The 21,143-nt window shown below is 52.5% G+C and overlaps 2 protein-coding genes across 4 annotated transcripts; both read right to left on the bottom strand.

The window, feature by feature from the left end:
- Nucleotides 1-1,377: 1,377 nt before the first annotated feature.
- Nucleotides 1,378-8,445, bottom strand: ELMO3 (engulfment and cell motility 3). Of its 2 annotated transcripts, XM_030955928.1 has the most exons (20): nucleotides 8,289-8,445; nucleotides 8,177-8,217; nucleotides 7,990-8,062; nucleotides 7,866-7,916; nucleotides 7,220-7,389; nucleotides 6,312-6,411; nucleotides 6,056-6,207; nucleotides 5,897-5,975; nucleotides 5,466-5,516; nucleotides 4,992-5,114; nucleotides 4,712-4,843; nucleotides 4,338-4,442; nucleotides 3,729-3,837; nucleotides 3,381-3,517; nucleotides 3,124-3,287; nucleotides 2,882-2,994; nucleotides 2,522-2,626; nucleotides 2,094-2,176; nucleotides 1,808-1,888; nucleotides 1,378-1,636 (listed from the first exon to the last, which is right to left on the bottom strand). In XM_030955928.1, exons 1-20 carry the CDS (start codon nucleotides 8,364-8,366, stop codon nucleotides 1,424-1,426), a joined length of 2,160 nt encoding a protein of 719 aa, XP_030811788.1. In that variant the 5' UTR covers nucleotides 8,367-8,445; the 3' UTR covers nucleotides 1,378-1,423. The 2 variants fall into 2 exon arrangements, with proteins under 2 accessions (XP_030811788.1, XP_030811787.1); XM_030955927.1 differs by lacking the exons at nucleotides 4,338-4,442; nucleotides 4,712-4,843; nucleotides 4,992-5,114; ... (7 more) ...; nucleotides 8,177-8,217; nucleotides 8,289-8,445 and having other exon boundaries at nucleotides 3,381-3,473; nucleotides 3,729-3,804.
- Nucleotides 8,446-8,627: 182 nt separating this feature from the next.
- Nucleotides 8,628-20,923, bottom strand: E2F4 (E2F transcription factor 4). 2 transcript variants are annotated; one of them, XM_030956318.1, is made up of 10 exons: nucleotides 20,733-20,923; nucleotides 18,812-18,921; nucleotides 18,173-18,334; nucleotides 17,637-17,680; nucleotides 14,975-15,036; nucleotides 14,558-14,843; nucleotides 13,926-14,090; nucleotides 12,771-12,818; nucleotides 11,220-11,264; nucleotides 8,628-10,899 (listed from the first exon to the last, which is right to left on the bottom strand). In XM_030956318.1, the coding sequence occupies exons 1-10, from the start codon at nucleotides 20,907-20,909 to the stop codon at nucleotides 10,784-10,786; spliced, it is 1,215 nt and encodes a 404-aa protein (XP_030812178.1). In that variant the 5' UTR covers nucleotides 20,910-20,923; the 3' UTR covers nucleotides 8,628-10,783. The 2 variants fall into 2 exon arrangements, with proteins under 2 accessions (XP_030812178.1, XP_030812179.1); XM_030956319.1 differs by lacking the exon at nucleotides 13,926-14,090.
- Between the last annotated feature and the right edge of the window lie 220 nt (nucleotides 20,924-21,143).

Below are 21,143 nucleotides of genomic sequence, written 5' to 3'. Positions count from 1 at the left end.
GGACAAGCGAACTGGGAAGGACTTCACTGTGCGAGTAACAACGCCAAGGAACTGCAAGATTTCCCAGCATGGCACTGGGACCATCTACAGTGCTCCCAGCCATCCTGGGCTGGAAATAGCTTTAGCTGTAGGGAGCTTGACTCTAAGCCTGCACCTCAACACCAGGAACAAAATTTGCCAGCCATCCTCCCAGCTCCTTCACACACAGCTTCCACGGTGCTGCCATCCCAGCCTTACCCACTCTGGCCCCTTCTGACCCTCAGTCAGCCTGAGCCCTTCCCAAACCTTTGGAAAGGACACGGCTCCGAGTCCTCCACCAGTGTTTACTGTCCCAATACACAGGACACAGAGGCACAGCTGGATCCCCACTGACCTGTGGCTGTTAGCACAACACCCGTGGGAGGAGCTGCAGGGCACTGGGGTGGGGCTGTGGGGCCGGGGAGGAGGCAGCTTGTGGTGCAGTCGTGCAGCAGTGTGGCTGAAGTGTGCAAGTACCTGCGCCAGGAGGGGAAGGCACTGCAATTGGCAGAGTGGGCACACCAGGGACTGATCCCCACACCACCACATTTTAGGACAGTCGCGCTTTACGACCTATTTTACGACAGTCGCGCTTTACAACGCCTTTTACGACAGTCGCATTTACGGACAGTTTTACGACAGTCGCGCTTTACGACGCCTTTTACGACAGTCGCGCTTTACGACGCCTTTTACGACAGTCGCGCTTTACGGCGCCTTTTACGACAGTCGCGCTTTACGACGCCTTTTACGACAGTCGCGTTTTACGACGCCTTTTACGACAGTCGTGCTTTACGGCGCCTTTTACGACAGTCGCGCTTTACGACGCCTTTTACGACAGTCGCGTTTTACGGCCGGTTTCACGACAGTCGCGCTTTACGGCACCTTTCATGACAGTTTTACGACAGTCGTGCTTTACGACGCCTTTTACGACAGTCGCGCTTTACAGCCGATTTCACGACAGTCGCGCTTCATGGCACCTTTTACGACAGTTTTACGACAGTCGTGCTTTACGGCCGGTTTTACAACAGTCGCGCTTTATGACGCCTTTTAGGACACTCGCGCTTTACGGCACCTTTTACGACAGTTTTACTGCAGTCGCACCTTACGGCCAGTTTTACGACAGTCGCGCTTTACGGCCGCTTTTACGACAGTAGCGCCTTACAGCCGGTTTTACTACAGTCGCGTTTTACGGCACCTTTTACGACAGTCGCACTTTACGGCTGATATTACGACAGTCGCGCTTTACGACACCTTTTACAACACTTTTACAATAGTCGCGCTTTACGGTCGCTTTTACGACAGTCGCGCTTTACGTCGGTTTTCGGCCAGAGATGAGGGACAGAGCCAGGATGGAGGGCCTTTATTTTGAGGGGCATCGAGGGTGGGGACAGGCACTGGGAGGAACTCACTGCTCTGCATGGCTAAAGTCATAGCAGAAGTTTAAGTTACTGGGAGGCTTTGGGATGGGAGGGGGGTTGTCAGGAATGCTGATGTTCTCCAGGTCCAGAAGCCGCAGCTTGAGCTCCATGGACAGCAGGACATCGAGATCTGTCTGTGTCCGCTCACTTGTCATCTCCTTGCCCAGAAGCACATTCAGCCCATCTGTCCAGAGGCAGAACTGGGGAAGAAGAGCATGGGCATCTCTGGCACCAGCCCTGGGCAGCCAGAGAGCCCATCTCTCCCCTGCTGTGGCTTCCACCCCCCAGGGACACACAGAGCTCACTCCCCTGACTGCTGTGCCCTGGCAGAGACATCTTGTGTGCCACCCCAGCGGGCCCCTGGAGCTCACCTCGTACCGGGTGGGGGCAATGAAGTTGAGGCAGTATTCCTCCACATCGTGCACAATAGAGAAGGCCAGCTCCAGGACATCCTGCAGGGACAGCACAGGGGCTAGCTGGCTTCTCAGCTGGACTCCTCCCAGCCCTGGTGGGGTTCAGAGCAGGAGCTGGACCCACCCTCCTCCTCTGCACTCCAGGAGAGGTCTCTGTCCATGAAACCACACAACCTGCCACCATCCACCCACTCCCAAAACCCATTCCCAGCTGGACAGGATTGGGTGGGTGTGAGGTGCTGACCTTGTTCTGCTTCCCAGAGCTCTTCTCCTTTGTGTGTGGACACTCCTTCCCCACCAGCAGCATCTTCATGTCTGCCACAGGAACTGCAGCAAGTGGAGGAGCTGTGAGTTCCTTCTTCCTCTTCCCATCCCTCTCCCACTCCTTCAGGTCCCCCATGTGCAGAGCCCAGTACAACCCAAATGTGGGGACTCACAGCCATCCACAGTTTGGGGTGGGGAGCTCAAGCGCCTCTGCAGCACCCTTTGGGAAGCCAGTCTGCCCCAGCCTGAACTCCCACAGCTCCCAGTCCCACAATACCAGCAGACACTGGGACAGCCATGCAGCAGCCAAGCAGAGGGGCAATTCCCACCTTAAGGCAGTCTTAACCTAGAAGTAATCAGAGGGCTCCCCTCCCTCCTTCCCACCCTCTCTTTCTCTCCATCACCTACTTTTCTCTGTCAGGCTCTCGATGGGGGGAGACTGCACCCCCTCCTCCACATCCCCATAGTGCAGCACCTTGTGGTTGGGGGACAGGCGGCAGTACCACAGCTTGTCTGCAGCAGAAGAGCCATGAGAAATTCTCAGCCTCCCCTTGCAGAGATGCCCTTCCCAAGGGGCATGGACCTGCCCCCCCTTATCAGCACTCCCCATTTCTCCCAGCCCATGGGACAGCTCATACCAGCTGTCCAGGGAGTTGGGCATTCTAGTCCCACAGATTAACTGGGACTTCCCCAGTGGTAGGGGACATGGGAATAAGCCTCTGTCCCCCCCGCCAGGCCCCCCGCCCTGGAGCAGGGTTCTGCACCCACCCTGCCTGCGGCGGCTGCTGATCTTGCGGAAGAGGGTTCCCTCGCAGAGGTGCAGCAGGCGCTGCTGTCGGATCAGCTCCAGCAGCTCCGGCTTCAGCTTCTCCCGCAGCTCCCTGGGGTGAGAGCCAGCACAAGAGGAGCACAGCCATTTCAGCAGGCACTCACTGACCTCCCAGCCCCATAGCATTGTCCCTGCCCCAGGCCCCCATCACAGCCCCACTCCCTGCCCACAGCCCACTCACAGCACAGGCACAGCCAGCGTCTCCTCCTGGTGCAGCCGCTCCGTCTGCCGCAGCTTCAAGATCTCACTGTAGTTCAGTGAGTTCACTCTGGTCTTGAACAGCTCCAGGGACGTGGGCTTGAGGGACAGGGTCCTGGTGATCTGCTCCCGCACCACCTGCATCACCTGCCAGGCCCGGGACGTCAACTCCAGTTTGGCAACACTCCCCAAATCCCTAAATCTGTACTCCCATCCGGGGAAAAAGCATCCCCCCCTCACCTTGTCAAAGTCCTCCTGGGTTGCTCTCATCTCCTTCCAGGTCTTGTTCACCAGTTGGATGCAGATGCAGAACAGCTCTTCAAAGAAATGATCCTGCCCGAAGAACATAGGGTAAAAGGCCTGAGCCGTCTCCGAGCCTGTGGTGAGAAGGACAGATGAAACCAGACTTCCCAGTTTTTCCAGGGCATTTCAGTGTCCAGGGAAACCTGGGTATTTCCCGGCCCTACATCCCCTTCCCATGCTGTCAGCCATGCCAGAGCCTGTGGCCACATGGATGCAGTGCCCTGCCCTGGCAGCTTGTTCCCCAAGCAGCAGGGCAGGGAGAAGGACAAGCTTGAGCACACGTACATGGCTCTCCAATGTGCAGGATCTCACAGAGGATCAGGGTGAGCTGGATGCTGCTTCGAGCAAAGGGACATTCGTGTTTGTCTTCCCGGCTGCTGTTCTCGAGGATGAACTGGAGAAGAGGGACATAACCTCACGTTACATGGATTTGGAGGGCTGCCCCAACAGTGAGTGTCAGACTTGCCATGCTCCTCCTGCATTCCTAGTCAAGCTGTCCCCCCAACAGGTGAAGCCATCTCTGACACAAGTGACCCACTCTTCCCAAAATCCAGCCCCAGCCTCCTCCTTCCCTTGTGGCAGTGTGGGAGCTGGTCACAGGCACTGCAGGTTGGAGCATGGCTCATGCCCTGCTGGTTTTGCCCAAACTGCCCCAGTTTGCTCAAGGCCTGGAAACCAAGCTGTGAGCAAACCCTTAAAAATTATGGGGACCCTTCAGAGGCACTGGCTTCAAATGGCTTCTCCCACCCACAGGAAGGACTCATCTCCATCTGAAACAGAGCAAGGACACTTGCCTGGGTGTGGCCAAGGACAGATCACAAGGAAAGGAAAAGAAGGTGGAGATCCACCAGAACTTCTCCACCAGGGACTTCCCTGGGAGACCACAGCACCTACCCTGCTGTAGGCATTCGGGGTGTTCCTGGAGAAATACACCATGTTGTCCAGAGCAAGGAGTCCTGGTGGGGCACGGCGGAGATCCTCTGCTGGGTTGCTGTTGTTCTAGGACGACACAAAGGATGCAATTTAGCAGCTGCTGCTTTGTTCTTCAAGCACAGTGTCTTCCCAACACAGCCATGGGGTTTGCCTTTGAGTCCCAGCACTCCACAGCACTTGCTGTTCAGGAGTGCCGAGGGAGCAGAAGGGAGGTACTGCATGGTGGTCCCTCAGCACCAACAGGGACACCTGGCTTAAGGGAGCCATCAGAAGGTGACACCAAGGCCATGTGGTGGAGCCAGCGTGGGGCTCAGGGGGATGCAGGGGGAACACACCAAGAAGCCCAGCTTGCGGAATTCCTTGGCGCACAGGGATCGCCGGCGCTCGGTGCTGAAGGTGCCAGCAGGCGCCTCGCTCTCTGACTCAAAAGCAGTTTGGCGCAGGGACTGGAGGAGATCCCGCTGCTCCTGGAGGGACAGAGGAGAGGAGGGGATGCCAGTGAGCCCCACAGGAGCAGGTTCTCCCAGGGCAAACCCAAATGTGTTGGGTTCACCCAAATGTGAGCTACTTCCACAGGTGGAAGAGACCAGACTTGCAAGGGGAGTACTCCCAGACCTGTGAGTAGGGATCCATGGACATTTTCATGCGATGCTCGCACAAGTTGAGGCTGACAGACTGCAGCACGTAAAGATAATGGGCCATCTCATCCCCCAGCGGCTCAGAGCTGTGGATAATGTTCTGCAGGAGATCATGAGACAGAAGGTTCCCCCATGCTGCTGCTTCCAGTCCAAGCACAGGACCCAACAGCCAAATCCTGCTGCTCAAAGGGGTGTTGGGAAGTGGGAAACTCATCTTGGGGTTGGGCAAAATCTGTGTGCACTGAACTGCAGGCAGATGGGGGTGCAACCCTGGGCACGTGGGTGCCAGCAGAGCAGCACCCATAGGCATTCTCAAGGAAGGGGTATGGGGCAGACAAGCAACTCAGCCAAGCACAGTCACCAAAGGTTGGGGCTCAGGGGAACAGGGCCTGGGGAGAAAGGACAGAGAATGAAGCACAAAGCAGACCCTTGCATAACCCCAGCTCCTCACCTTGTGGATAAACTGCCTGATGTTCTTCTCCCTCAGGTAGTCCATCATGTCCTAGGGAAAAAAAAGACTGTGAGACATTCCCCAGCTCAGCACACCACCACTTCCCCCCAAAAAAAGGAGGAAGCAGAATTAGGACATAGACTTTAAACATCTCTGGGCACTTCTTGCAGCCCTGCCATCCCAAAGAGCACAAACCCCACAGCAGAGGAGCCAGCTGCTCAAGGTCCCATCACAGGGGGGGCCCACCCTGAGAGCTCAGATGTGCCAGGGGCTGGGTCATTACAACCACTGTGACACCACCAACTGTGACATTTCTGTCATTTGAGACAAAAAGTCCTGACAGCTGAGGGCTCTCAGCAGAGCACCCCGCTGACAGGGGCACTGTGGTGCCTGACTCTGCAATGCCACCACCCTGCCATGGTGGCCCTCACCCGCCGCTCGGCGTTGGTGGCGCTCAGCAGCAGCGCAATGAGCAGAGCCATGGCCTTCAGCTGCAGCTGGGCATTTGTCCTGTGGGAGGAAGAGCAGGAGGATGTGAGAGTCACCAGCTCTGAGGAGGGGACAAATGGTCCTCCAGCCTCTCCACTTACACCTGCAGGTGGGTGAGAAGTCGGTCCAATGTCACTTCTTTTTTGACCACCTCGTAGAGGAGGCGACTGGTAGGCACCATATTCTCCAAGATAGACAAGGAGAGCTGCTGGATAGATGCATCCACTGCATTCATGTTGACATAACTCACTATCTATGAGACACAAAACCATCTGTCAATGGCAGGCTGAGCCTGGAGCACAAGGATAACAAGGGATGCCACAGGCACAAACTGTGGACATTGTAGAAAACTCTTACTTTCTTGATGAAGACTGTACTAAGATTTTCCCAGGAAACAAAATCATGCTCCATCAGCTCTGTGAAGGCTTTGAGGGTATGAGCCAGCATCTCCCCTGTACTGGAGGGACAAATGAACAAATACAGTGAGGATGGCACCAGATACCCTGCTGCATCCTATGGTGGTGTCTCTGCAGTTGAATATTGGTAGGCATGTTAGAAACAGCTAGGGAAGAGAGCAGTGAGCAGGAGAAAGGAAAGACACTGTTGGGTAAGAAAACAGACTTCACTTAGTCATCCCAGGAAGTTGACTTGCCCAGGAAGTCAAGGCAGGACAAGTTCAGTAGTTGGAAACTGCATCACCATGGTACAAAGATCACTGCAGACAAGCCCTCAGGAAAGCTGACCCACCCCATATCCCTCCCTCTACTTCTAAGAAACGTGTGCTGCATTGCCTGGTTCCACATTCTCTGTGTGACAGGAGCTCAGAGCAGCTGCACCATCACATCCTGGAAGAGTCACACAGGCAGTGGTATTTGGCAACCAGGGTTTTCTCAAGCTCCCTGCAGAGCTCTTGAAGCTATAACCTCAGGGCAGAGGGATCATTCAGGGTGGCAGGAATGAGGAACAGCACTGGAGGCCAAGATGATCACAAGAGGTTTCCTGGTAGTAAACCCCATGAGGCTACAGATAACCCAGCCAGAGAAGGGATGGAAGGTTCAAGTCTGGGCACATTCACAAGGAGTCAGGACTGCATATCTGTGGGGACCTTCCCCTGGCTGCCAGCATGCAGGGACACAGCCACAGTACAGGCATCAACAAGTCAGGAACACAGAGTCCACTCCAACACCCAGCTTGGAGCTCATGCAGCATTAGCAGGGGAGAAGAAAAGTCAAGGACTGCAAGTAAAGTCCTGTCCTGATACTAACTCATTCCCTTCTTCTACAATAGAGTAGATTTGCTTCAAGCCATTCCTGCTGATGAACTCTTGAGCAAAGGTAACATCCTGGGAGAGGCTTGCAAGCTTCTTCAGTGAGTCAGTCTTCACATCCACATTCTTGCTCTGGATCCCGATATACAACTGCTCTGCTTCTTGGTCCTACCAGGAAGGAAAGAATCAACCCAAAGGGGCTCATTGAAAGAGTGAGAAGCTTGAAGGTGGCTGTAAGAGCTGAAGTGCAAGTTTTGGAAGGAGCCTCAGGCTAGAGCAGCCCCAGTAAGGAGCTGGAGAGAGAAACAGAGCCACCAGAGCAGAGACCAGGTGGAGCTGAGGATGGAGGTCAAACTGGCATGACACCAAGAACACTTGATGAGTTGGCCCCACTGGTAGTAAACCCCACTTCTGAAGCATTTCAAGATGATTTAATTTCTCTTCAAACTCCCCCAAGCTCTGCCAAGGGAAAATGAAGGCTGAGACATGTCTCCTGCCTGTGTTATTTCTGCTGGGTCTGAGGCACAGAGAAGAGCCATCATGAGCTCAAGTCACAGAGGCAGTCAGAGGCAGAGGGCTCGGAGCACCCCACTGCAGGGGCATGGAGCACACAGCAGAGGAGACAGGGGGGCAGAGGGATGTACCGGGGAAGTGGTCAGCCGTAAAATGCTCCCGTTCTTAATGTCCCTGCGGTTCTGTAAGGAGAGAAGGAGCCGGTGAGCCGGTGGGCGCTGCAGCGGCGGGGCCGGGGGCCGGGGGGTGTCTCACCGACTCGGTGATGTAGGTCTGCCGCCCGTCCGCGTACTGCAGGGCGTAGCGCTCGGCGTTGGGCAGGCTCCACCTGCGGCCAGGGGCGGCCGGTCACAGCCCCGCTCGGCTGGTGCCGGCAGCCACCGGGTCACCGCAGCCCGGTCACGGGCTGTCACCACTCGCGGGCAGCGAGTGCGGTACTCACGCATCACAGACGTCCTTGAGCACTGAGGCGAGCGGCTTGGTCTGCGAGAGGGAGGCTGGCCGTGAGCCGGGGCGGGGGACGCGGGGAGGGGTGCTGGGGTCACGGGCAGTACCTGCTGGAGCTCGATGAGTTGCGGGATGGCTCCCACCATCTGGATGGCGATCTTCACCACGTCCTTGGGCGGCGGCATGGCTCCCGCGGCGGCTCCGCACCGCCGGCAGTTCCGGGTTGTTGCCGCCGCCGCCGCCTCCCCTCACGAAGGGCCCGGCCGCCGCACCGAGGCCTTGCGCCGCCACCCCAGCCCCGGGCAGGCCCGGCCCCCTCACCTGAGCTGACGCGGGTGTGCCAGGACCCACCTCCGGCAGCAGGACAGGGCCTCCTGCCGGGAAAGGAACCCCATCCCCTGGGCGAGGGCAGAGAGGAGGCACAGGCTGGGGCAAGGTGAGAAACTCTGGAAAGTTTTTGTTTATTCACGTCAGAGAACACTCTGTACAAATATGACAGGCAATTTTCTTCCCTTGCAAAAAAAAAAAAAGTATAAAAATAATCTTTATATATGAATCAAAAGTTCATTTGCAACTGTAGATTTTTCTCTAGGTATCCTTTTCGGGAGGTCGTCTAACTGGTGGTGGACATGAACACTGGGAAGGAGGGCAAGGGCCAGGCAGTACATGAAGAGCTCGAGCTACACCAAAGCCACGGAGCCTTGTGAACAGGCAGGACCAAGGGATTCTGGTCAGCTTCCATGTGGAGAGGGGAAGGTTCAGGGACAGGCAGCATGCAGGCTGGAAGTTCAGCCCCCAGAGGGCTCTCACACCTCAGCTGTCTTGCCAGCAGCAGCTGCCAAACTCGCGTCCCATTGCTCCTCCTGAGTTGTTCATGCTTTCCCCAAAGAGGCTGCCAGTGCTTTGTTACTGCAGAAATGAACAGTCCTTGTGGAGGAGTCCCATGCAAAATGAGAGGGCCTGAGGAGCCACTCCAGAGACACAGGTCCCAAGCACATGTTCTTCTCACCTCTGCAGGCTCTTGATACTTTACATCCCTTAGTGCTGGTGCTGCAGCTGGTTGCGTGGGTCACAGGCAGTGAGCAGCTACGCAGAGAAATTAAACATCAGCTGTTTAAGTGGACGGCTGGAAGCTCCCTATCTGCAGCAGCCAGCCATGGCCTGGCCTGGCTCTCTGTTCAGCAGTCTGCAGAGCAGGAAAGGCAGGACACCTGCTTCCCCTGTGGTGGCAGGAAGATGTGCAAAACTAAAGACACTCACAGGACCTGACCAAAACCCAAAGTTGGGGCTTGCAAAATACAATACAAATTCCATAAGGACATTTTTACTCCAATTAAACTGCACAAGGTCCCAGCCTGGTACCAGCTGATGACCCTAAAGAAGCCAACAGCAGACCTTCCGTTACAAAGCAATGAAGAAAATGTTGAGGAAAAATGATGCAGAGAAAGCATCGCAGTAGGTAAAGACCTGCCACAGGATCAGGAACTGGGAGTGTGGGTATGGGCACTAAGGGAGCAAATTCAAATATACAGAAAACCTGATCCTGAGAGAAAAAGGGGTTAAAAAAGCTCACTATTTTGACAACACCTACATAACCTGTCACAGCAAAATACTACTGAATTGTAACTGCTTGGTCACCTTTCAGACAGTTGCAAGTTCAAGTGCAATGATTGGAAAAACCCAGCTATTTGCTAATATGAGCAGGCTCTGATGTCCCTGGAGTACCTTACAGGAACCAGCTGAAGCAGTCTTATCCTTTGAAACATCTCTTCAGTCAGGCAAAACCAAAAATTAAAAACAAAACCATACCAGCACCTCTGCTTTAGCCCTGTAGAAACAGCACAGCTGCTGGACAAGGAGCTGGAGCCCCTGGGGCTGTGCATCAGAAGGCTGGTGAAAGCAGATCCAACGTTCCTGCTGATGCACCAACAGGGAAAGGCTCAGTGCTCCTGGGTCCTACAAGGAGCACTCAGCTCCTGAATCCCATTAGGAGGCACAGCTGGCTAAAAAAAAGTGCTTTTTGTAAAACATACTAGCTTGGTCTGAAGTCACTGAAAGAAATAGAAGAAATAGACACTTTGGTGCCTTTTTTTTTTTCCTCTTGATGCCTTTTGGAAATAAACTACCCCAATCCGAACCACTAACACAAAGAAATCTAACAAACAACCTCTGGGCTTGTGAACTGATCATGGTATTGGGGCTCCTTGTAGCAGCTGGTACCTAGGAGGTGCAAAGTGCCTCTGGGAGTGCAGGAAAAACCAAGGCATGCAGATTGGAGGAAGCTCAGAGAGGCACGTGGGCAAATTCTGCAAGTGAACTGGGAACACTCAAAACACAGAGCCTTTGAAGTGAGGCCCAGGATCCAGTGGAGAGATGCGGGGGGAAAGCTGCACGTGCATCTTGCACGTGCACCAGAGGAAGAAGCAAACTACAGGGAGGCTCCCAGCCTGCAAGTCCACATCTCTTGGTTCTGAGTCCATTTGAGAGCATCTCTGAATGACTCGGCCATTGAGCTCTAGCACAAAAAGAATCCAAAAATAGACACTTTCCAAAGAGTTACAAAACAGTCCGTGTTTGCAGGGCTCACAGCCGCACTGAGAAGTCAGAGGTTCAGGACAGGCACATCAAAGAGGTCACAGACACCTTCACTCTCATCCAGGTTGTAGATGTAGTCGTGATCTCCAGGTGGAGGGGAGAGGCGCAGCAAGGGAGCAAACACTGGGGAAAGAGAAGCCCAGGGTTGGTTACAAAACTCAGCACTCCCACCCCAGCTGAGAGCTGCCAATGGCACTGAGCAGCACAGCCACCTCACAGGAACAGTCTTTGAGGTGGCTTCAGTCAGCCTCACAGAACTGAAGAGACTCCTGGGTCTCACACCTCTCTCAGGGACTGGCAGGACAGTGAGAACTGAGTCTGTGTCCAGAGCCCAGAAAAGATGAGGACGAGTCTACAGTCACAAGGTTACCAGTGGGTGAAGTCACACAGCATGGTCTTTCTCCCAGGAAGGCCACACCATGACAGGAGACTCTGAGACTTACCTTCAGATGACATCAGCTCTTCCAGCAGCTCAGAGTTCACACATTCTGGGGAAGAGACAAGCATGGTTGCAAAACAGTCTGCTCTCCTGGTCTGCTCCTGAGTAGTTCCCCACTTTCCCCACCCTTGTTATCCCTTCTCTGGCTAAGGCACAGCATGTCCAGCAGGCAGTGAAAGGAAGCTTGTGCTTAAAAGAGATAAAACCATGTAGTAAAAGTAATTCCAGCACAAAACACTATGACAGAACTCCAGCTCCTGTGGCTTAGACTGCACAGCCTTAAAGCAGCTGCCAGTGCCAGGGCAACATTACTGGGATGAGAGGCTGCATGAAGTGTGCTGCAAGGACCATTCCTCTGAGCTCTGCTGTGCTGCACTCTTCCAGTCCTGAGTGTGGCCTCTGTAGCTGTTGATTCTGTTTCGTCCTTTGCTCCTGGATTTTTTATCTTCCCCCTCCAAACTGGGAAGAATACTCCATAAAACCACACACTTTACCATGGCCAGTAAACACCTCCCTTACAATAGCATCCACACAGTGACACAGTAGTTACTTTGGGTAAGTTAGATCTCCTACATGGCTGGGGCTTTGCAGCAGTTTATATCTCACACTGTGAACTCAAACTTACTCTTCAGATGTACTTAGAGACCATCAAGACTTCATCCACTATCTGCCCCAGAGGTGCTGGGCAAGGAGGAAGGATGTTCTCCAGACTGACTGTGGAGCCCAGGGCTAAGAGCACACAGATTGGAGACTCACATGTGTCTGTGTTTGGGTCTGTGGGGATTTTTACCCAAAGGTAGCACCTTCACAAAAGCATCTGCTAGAGCATGGAACTAAGGACAGCTGTTGTACATCCCCTTGAAGTGCTTGGGTGTACTTGGCCCTGCCTGGCTGCAGGGCTACAAAGTATTTGGCCAGCAGTGAAGAGAAATAAATGTACTGATAAAGTTTCCCAGTGTAGGTTTACGTCACACGAAACTCTTTCACATTTTCTGCCCTTAACCCAGAGTCTGTCCCACCATTAGGCAGCAACCCACAGATATTCCTTGAGCAGAGTCAGAACTCCAAATACAAGCAACAGCATCTCCCTCCCCTACTGCTCCAAAATTACCAGCTCCTTCACCACCACCACTGAGAAGAGAGAACACTATCTCCTCAGATTATTTGCTTGGATTAGCCTTAGGCAGCTAAAGCTGAAACAAGACTTAGCAGGGATTTTTCTTTTCCATACTGCTGACAAGCTGAAGGAGGAGCATGGAAAGGCTGAACATGGATTAGCGTCGGCATGGGGACAGGAAAGCCCTTGCTGGTGCACTGCAGGCAACATCTAACAGAGGTTGCTGGAAACATGGAGACAGAAAAATACATACAGAAACCAGTAGTTTTAGAAGTGCCTACCTACTCTTTAGTAGAGGGCCAGCAGCCACCAATGACCACAAGCACCTTACAAAACCACATCCACAAAATAATCCAAAAGGGAGCGAATCAAACAAATTGTCCCTTTTCTGTGAATAGATGGGCACAGAAAAAAGCTGTGGTCAGGGAATGAACGTACCTCTCATTGGATCAAACATCTCTGACAGCTCTTTGGGAAGTTCCAGTACTGCAAATACAACAAACCAGATGGTTTGGATCATTACATGAAGAGTCTGAAATGCTTTACAGCAGAATCACCCACAAAGCTATTGTGCTCCTTACACACCCAAGTCATCCAGAAATTCTGTTCCCACATTCCATGTCAGATATTTCTGCTGCAATGACAAGCAACAAAACACTTGAGCTCCACTACTTTAAAATAAATTTGTAGGAGCCCTAGGACATGAACATGTTATCACAGTCAGCAGCTGTGTCTGTAAACCTCACCCAGTACACTGCCCTGATTACCTTGTGTAGGATGGGGACATGCCTTTGGAGAGGCACAGTGATAAGATATATGCACATCCAAGGCCTAATTCCACAACCACGATGACTCCACAGCTCATGCTGCTCTGAGACAGGCCATCAGCAGAAGTGAAAAAAGCACTGGGTGAGCTGTGTTTGAGTAAGATTTCTTCTTCTAACGATAAACTAACCTTGAGTGCTTCTGCAGGGAAGTTGGGCTTCAAAACATTCCAGCAGTGTGGCTTACCTAGAAGATGCTTTTCTCTCCCTGGGCCAGCCTGCCATTTCCTAGCATAAAGCTCCAGGGTACCTTTTTTAAAGCACATCAAGGAGCTCCCCAAATATATACTGCAGGGTCACTAAGAACACAAGGTCACTAAAGACAGATGAAGTATTCCTGAGCAAAGGAGGAAAAGGGAGACAAGAGCTCTCCTAATACAGAAAACTCCCCGAGTTACAAAGGTGCTCTCAGTGGTGGCTGAAAATTCTGTAACTTCATGCAGTCTCAAAAATAGGACCTTACTCTACAGAAAGGATTGAAAGGGAATAACCCCACATGTAACAGCAGAGATGTGTGTCATGAGGGTGTCCCTTGCAGATTTTCTAGTACTGATGTCACAGAAAGCAGCAGGACACTAGACAAGACACAGTCACCTTGTCACCATGTTTCCTGGCAGCCTCACAGGGCAATGCCTACTCATCCTTTGCAGACTCTGGCTGACAGCAAAGGCAGAATGGAGTTCAGCTCCTTCCTCCAGGCCCAGCAGCCTTTCCCTCACCCCCAGCAGCAGGATTTTGGAGCAACACACAAAACAAGCAGCATACTCACCTCCTGTGGGTTCGGGCTTGATGGGCTCAAAGGAGGTAGAGGTGCTGGGCAGGACAGAGCTGCTGTCCAGCGAGGCTGAGGACTGCAGCAGCTGCGTGTCCAGCGCCGCCGGCTGCCCCTCGAAGTCACCGCTGCCCTTGGCCTCTGCCGCCGGGACATCACACTCTGGGAACACCACAGACACACCCAGGAATGTCATCTCCCACCAGCCCAAAGGCAGCTGCAGCACACACTCAGCCCTCACTGGCAGTGCTGGCTAGGCAGCTGCACAGGGAGAAGCTTTCCTGCTTTCCTCCAGGTCCATATTTTGACATATTTCCTGCTGATCAATGAACCTGCATGACCAGCTTCTCCCCTACAGGTGCTCCTACAGGTTGGCACTACAGGTGCTCCTACACCTACAGGTGCTCCTCCAGGTTGGCACTACCTACTGAAGCCAAGTGTCTGATCTCCCTGAGCACAGCCAGTCCCACTAATCAAGGCCAAAGGAAGGGCAGCAGCAAATGCAGCAATGCCTTTGCCAGGAGCTCTCAACGCTGCGCATCCAGCAGTGCCAGCCCCAATGGGGCCAAGGAATGTACCCTGCTCTACCAGCCACCATCCCATTTCTGCTTCCTGTAGCTCCCTCTCACCTGTGCCTGCACTTTTCTGTGTGGGAGGCCCATGGTCCTGAGTGCTGGTGGGTGTTGGTGTGGAGGGCTGGGTGCTGCTGGGAACGGAGGCCTCCTGGAAGTGGGCGAGCGGTGGGATTTGTGGTTTCGAGGGTGCAGCTGCCTGGCACTGAATGAGGTCTTCAGGGGGAGGGACAGGGAGTACAACAGGAGGAGAGCTCCAAGTATCTTTGTTTACTAGGAGAACATCAATGGGACCACTTGTGCTCTTCAGGTGGATCTGGTATTTCTTCTGTCCATTTAGGCCCTGAAAAAAATCAAAAGCAAAACAGATTTACCTTAAAAACCGTTTTCAAATAGCACATCAATTTTCCACAGGGAAAACATACATGTACACACACGGAGCCCCTGCACTCTGCCCATGAATTTATCACTCACCTCAGGGACAGGAACCTCCAAACGTGTGCCTGATGGGGCTCGAATCACAAGGAGGGTGTCTCCTGTGAAAACAGAAGCAGTCAGGGCTCCTGGGCATGAGCTGTTGTAATGTTAATTAAGCACAGATAAAGAACCCCTCCTCAATGCCCCCCCTCTCATGTCAATCCTCCATGGAAGGAAGACATCTACACCCCAAGCACATCATACAGTTCCTAATGCCTTGGAAGAACTAGCTTAAATTCACTCTTAAGAACATCTGAATCCTAAGGGAAGTATCCTTCATTCTGCTGTCACAAGCTTTTAGATGTGAATTAGAAACAAGAGAGCTGCACTGCCAGCAGAGAGATGGGGTGGAACCAGGCTCAGAGCCAGGCTGCCAACCTCAGGTTGGTGTCCCAACACCTGAAACCAACACTCCCCAGTCTCTACTACTGGCCAGAGCTGCCTTAGTTGTACTGGACCCTCCACAGAGCCCAGCACATGTGGGGCTGGAAGCCAGGCTTACAGCATCCTTCCTTTGCAAGTTCTGCAGCTCCTTAAGACCTGCACTCTAATAACTCAACAGTCACAGGCAAGCAGCTCCCAGCCTGTATCTGGGTTTAGAGAAACATGAACAAAGAAATACCAGAGCTGTGAACATCTGACATATTTAGATCAAGCAGCTTGCAGCTTTCACTTTGAATGTTTAAGCTTTAGTGTGGTTAATATTCACAATTCCCCAATATTCTGATTAAGCTTCACGTGGCAATTAACACAGAAGATCCCCAGAGTGATGAGAAAGAGTGGACAGCAGAAAAGCACATCCCTTAGTTTCAGGCTGGCAATCAAAAGTCAGATAAGCAAAAGGTAAAGGGATTAAAAACAACATGAGATTTGACAATTGGATGGGACTTGTTTAACAAATCTACACTTAAGAAAAATGTAGAAGACATTTAAAATGCATAATAAAGCTCAAAGACACCAGCTCAAGCTGTAAAACCTGTTTCAGTGACAGGTGCTGGGTTTGTATCTCCTTTGATAAATATGTCCCAAATACTTGTACAAAAGAGCACCCAGTAGGTTTCCACTTCCTTTTTGAATCTGCAAGTGCAAAATGCATCACAGCAACAGATGCAGAAATTAGGCTTCCCAGTCACTAGAAGCTGACATATTCTTACTTCTCTTTGTTTTTTAAATGAATCTCTATTTGAAAAGAGTCCAAGAGTGGAAATCTTGGAGCAAGCAAGTTCAGTAGCAGTCAATTAGAAAAACCAAGAGCTGAAATTCAGTCTGCACCACAGTTTGAGGAACACAAGAGGTTTAACCAAAGAACATCTGTAAGGCTCAGGTGTCCAGGAGAGGAAAAAGAATCATTTAAGGCATATTCATACAGGAAAACTGGACAGGCAATGGAAAACCATGGATGAAAGCCTCCATTCTAGAGGGAACTGACACTTACCCTCAGTAAGATCTAATCTCTGCATGTTTTGGTGAGGTCTGACCTCAAACACAAAGTGGTTCACAAAAACCAGGTGCAATGAAATGCAAAACACTCAACCAGCCAAGCAAGGAGCTGTCTGCTGGTCTCCAGTAAACTCTTCCAGACTGTTACAAGTGATCTGGCCCCCAGCACTGTCAAACTGAAAACACAATCCCTGCCCCCAAAAGTGCAGCTTCAACCAGAAGAAAGAGGAAAGCCAAGGGGTGGTGATGCAGCCGTTACACCGGCAGGAACCTGGTGAACAAGGAAAGCACAAAGGCAGCAACAGCAAACAGAGGAGCTGATGAAGTGCAGGGTGAGAAAAGTGCTTGGAGGAGATGAGGAGAGGCAGACACAGGTGAGATTATGCATGGCTGGAGGCAGCCAGGATAAACAGCTTCAATCTCTGCAGCAGCCAAGCAGAAGCAGGTTGCCAGGTCAGGAGAGGTCAGGCACCCACTGAAGCAGAAAGGAGCTGTGACTCCACACCACTACAGCTGGGAAAAGCACTTTATGTACTGAGGCTGTCCCACTGCCTGCTGGCCACCAGGCATTAATCTGGTCTTACATCTATCATTAGAATTGGCAGCAGAAGAAACAAAGACTGCTGTGGGTTTTCTTCACTTTTGCCCAGAGACAGAACATAGGAACTTCTGATACAGCCCCACCAACTTAAGGAATGAAGGGAGTGAGGGCAGAGCAAATGGTGCATTTCCTTCTGTCCTCTGCTGTCTCCTTCCTGCATTCTTGTTGGCAGGGGAAATGATGTAGCTGAGGGACCACCTTTAATACTATTTCCCTGCTTACACCACGGTTACTACTGTGAAATAAAATTTGTTTCCTGTCATTAGAACACTGCCCACCCAAGCCCTTAAAATTAAGGGCTTCTAACATAACACACATACACCCAACTGTGAAACCCAGCAAGAAGACTTCCTTAGGAGCAGCATCTCTATTCCTTTAAGCACAAGTAAAAGATATGGCCTGTCCCCTCTAATGGAGACAAGAAAGCTACAACTGAGTGGTACACAAACCCAGGACAGCATGAGAGCTGACATTACATTCCATTTGATGCTGTTGGCCAGCCCACAGTCTGCTGCCCACTCTTTCTTGGAGAAAGGAGAGCAGCTGGGACAGACTGACAGGCCTGCAGCATCCCATCTTTGCAATGGAGCACCTCATTGAAAATGAGCATTTCCTCACCTGTGAAGCACTTGCAGATATCTTCATGTGTCACATATGCTAATGTTCCCAACGTTAAGGAGAAAGGCTGCAGCTTCCTGCACAGACAGAGAGCTCAAAGCACCTGGTGTTTCCTTCCTGAGCACAAGGAACACCATTCCCAGAAGGCTCTCCATGCCACACTCTGAAGTGGTCTGCAGGTGAGGTCTGCAAGCTCCATGCCCACCAGAGCTGACATCCTGAGATAGTTAAGCCACAAGAGCTGCTCTGCACTCAAGAAAGTGGCACCTGTGACTCAGAAAGAAGCACTTTCCTCACTGTGGTAAACATTACTATGCTTTTTACTTCCAAAAACCAGAGGAGAAGCTAGATGCAGAGAAAATCAGGTCTCCAGGCTGGACAGTTACCCTAATTTCAAACCAAGGTGCTGCCTTTTGACCCTTTTAGTGCAGCTTCTCCAGCAGCAACAGGTCAGCACCCACCAAGCCCTCAGGTCTCTGCTTCCCAGCCCAGCAAGTGAACATGGAGACAGAGCCATCAGTTCACACAAAGGATATCGACTGTTCTGCATGTCTTCTGTAACATTTTTGATGCTCTGCTGAACCCACATCTTCTGTTGCTCCAGCTCCTGTTCCCGCTGCTCCAAGTCCTCAATGTCTGCCTTCAGCTCGATCAGTTTGTGAGCTATTTCACGTGTGTTGCAGCCAGGACCCACCCCCCTGGGTAAAGCAAAAATGGGTGAGATATATCAGCCTCTGGAGGCCCCCAGACCAACTCCAACCTCTCTGCCAGCCTCTTATTCCCACCTGTGTCAAACATCAATGCCAGATTGCCTGGAAAGCCATGTTTGTACCCACTCTAAATCCCCACCTCCAAGCACAGCAATGTTTGGTACATCTTTCTATTTCCCACAGTCCAGCAGGACTCTTCCCCACCTCCAGTGCCATGACAGGCATCTTTTCTAGATCAAGGCAGTGCAAATATTTAGTTTGTACCAAAATAACACCTTTGCTGTAAGAGAGACACCATATGTTCTTCAGCTTTCCTCACTCTGCCATCAGCACAGCCCAGCTGGGGGAGGCAAGAGCATGGACCACTGAGGAACCTCCCTCTGCACAGGGCATTTTAATCCCACTGTCACTTAAACCTGCACTAGAAGGGACCTGTGAATGATTTACACCATCTCTGCCACTCACTTCCACTGGATACTGTTCTTGGACTTCTTCTCGATCAACCCGATGCCTTCCAGGACATTTGTGATATCGTAGATCCGTCGCTTCTGTCGCACAGCCAAGGTATCTGCAGCCTGAAAAAGGTTAAGACACTTAATTCCAAACTCTCAGTCATGCTTAGTTCCTTCTTGCCTGGCAGATTAACTCCTGGCCAAGTACTTTGCTCCCCATTTCATACCTCTCCTGTTCCAGCGTTTCAAGTTACACAGCCATGTTCTTGATCTCATATGACCATGAGAAGAAGTCACTCATTCTTTTTTTCTTACTCCACAGCCTCCCCACTAAACACAAACCAAATTCCAGCACTCCTGCTCTCAGTGAATCCAAAAATCACCATTCTCCAGTAGCAAAGAAGTGCTAGAAAACAGTACTTCAGCAGCCTAAAAATTCAGTGCTCCCTTGGGGTAGAGATGGAGATTGGAAGGGGAATGCTGACAGCTGTCTCTGCAACACTTCAGTGAAATCAACATTCACAAAGTCTTTTCTAAAGCTGATCTGATGCCACTTGACAAAGAATCAATATCTTTTCAAGAGACTCCTCTGTTGCAATGACATGAGTCCACGTGGAGAATAAACATGAGCAAGCCTGGGGCTTCCTTGCCTTGCTCACACGACCCTTTTCCCCTGAGGTTTCAGGACTCGAGGAATGGCACTGTTTCCACTACCACACAGCAACCTGGCACCAGCAAGAGTTAATGTGTGCACAGCCAGGACCAACAATGGCAGTGGCAGTGCAGACAGAGCAGGTCAGCACAGGAACCATGTCCCTGTCACTCACCAGTGAGGGACCAGGACTTTGGACACCCTACACCACACAACTACATAAATCACACTGACCAATATCAATTCCCTTAACGGACATTTGAAGCACAAAGATATTGTCAAATCCAATGAGAAAACAATTTGGCACAGGCATGGAGCCAGGAAACTCCTACAGCCCTGCATTATTGGGGCTTTCTGGCACTTGTCTGTCTCACACACGTGCCCACATAAGAGATGATTATATAAACCACAGCAAAGGAACTTCCCCTACAGGAAAGGCCAGAGATTAAGCATTATACATTGCACTGTGTTACTTCCTCTAGGTGAAGATCTTAAAAATACAGAAGCAAGATGCATTCACACAGCATTTCTCCACTGCCTAAAGGCATGGGGGACAACCTCTGGCAGGTGACTCTGACCACACTCCCCCTCCTGGTGTGTGCCGGGAGGGTTAAGTGCTGCACGGACAGTTTCTATAGGTATGTGTTTCTGTAGGTGTCTGAGGCTTTGGTGCCAGTCACCAAGTACAGGGCAAGAACACAGAGGAGAACAAGGTGGTCAGACGGTTCTGCAACTGAAGCACACAAACACTGTAGCGTATAGCAAGGTCCTGGGGAAAGAAGAGTGCCCGGGACAACGCGATGGGGTGAGGAGAAGGGCTGGGAAGGAGGAGCAGGAGGGGCTGGGAGGGCGGCCAATGCAGAGCCCTCTGTGCACGGCCGGCAGCTCTGCCGCGCCCCAGGAACCCCGCTTTCCGCGCACCTAGAAACGGCTGGGAAAGCCCTCCAGGATCATCGATCCCAGCCACTAAACCCCACCACTGAAGCATGTTCCTAAGCGCCATATCCACAAACCTTCTGACCAGGGACAGTGACTCCACCGCTGCCCTGGGCAGCCCATTCCACCAGTGCCTCACCGCTCTTACCGTGTAGAAATGTTTCCTGTAATCCAATCTAAACCACATGCTGCACCGGGCGCTGCCATGTCCCCGTTCTTCCCCTCCAAACCCGCTCCAGCCGCCGGAGCCCCGGTCCCGCCGGAGCCCCGCTCTGCCGGCGGCCGCTCCCTCCGAGCCCACCCCCGGGCCGGCGGAGCCCGAGCCCCCCGCCGCCTGCCCCCGCACCAGCTTGAGGTCGAGCACGCCGTCCTTGGCCTCCTGCAGCAGCGACACGAACTTGGTGGTCAGCAGCCCCAGGCTCTTCTCGTGCCTGCTGGGCGCGCCCGCAGCCCCGCTGCCACCCCCGGGGGGCTGCGCCCCGCACTCCGCCATCTGCCCGCCGCCGGCTCCGGGGCCGCGCATCCGCTTCCGGGCCGCGGGGCTCCCCGGGAACCTCCGGGGCGGGGACGGCGGCGGGGCGGGGACGGGGGACTCCCCCCCGCCGCCTCCCGGGGGTGCGGAGCCGTTCGGCTTTGCTCCCGGTGTTCCGTCAGCCCCGTCGGTTTGGGGGGGTAAAGCCAGGGGTGCGTCCATCCCTTCGCCGTTCTGCGGTGCCAGAGTCAAAATCCCACCCTGTGGTACCGAAGCCAAAGCTCA

The sequence above is a fragment of the Camarhynchus parvulus genome, chromosome 11 (assembly GCF_901933205.1).
Source record: "Camarhynchus parvulus chromosome 11, STF_HiC, whole genome shotgun sequence".
Lineage (NCBI taxonomy): Eukaryota > Metazoa > Chordata > Aves > Passeriformes > Thraupidae > Camarhynchus > Camarhynchus parvulus.
The sequence above is the reverse complement of the archived record's forward strand: the minus strand, read 5'-3'. Positions and strand labels throughout refer to the sequence as shown.

Bases quoted from the DNA above. Each gene is read 5' to 3' on its own strand.
- ELMO3 (XM_030955928.1), bottom strand. From the start codon at position 8,366: ATGCCGCCGCCCAAGGACGTGGTGAAGATCGCCATCCAGATGGTGGGA. The intron at 8,063-8,176 runs GTGAGTACCGCA...CCCTGGCCGCAG, and splicing joins CTCAAGGACGTCTGTGATGC to GTGGAGCCTGCCCAACGCCG. The intron at 7,917-7,989 runs GTGAGACACCCC...CTCTCCTTACAG, and splicing joins AGACCTACATCACCGAGTCG to AACCGCAGGGACATTAAGAA.
- E2F4 (XM_030956318.1), bottom strand. From the start codon at position 20,909: ATGCGCGGCCCCGGAGCCGGCGGCGGGCAGATGGCGGAGTGCGGGGCG. The intron at 18,922-20,732 runs GTGCGGGGGCAG...AACCTTTTTCAG, and splicing joins GCGTGCTCGACCTCAAGCTG to GCTGCAGATACCTTGGCTGT. The intron at 14,844-14,974 runs GTGAGTGATAAA...GATTTTTTTCAG, and splicing joins TGGAGGTTCCTGTCCCTGAG to GGCCTAAATGGACAGAAGAA.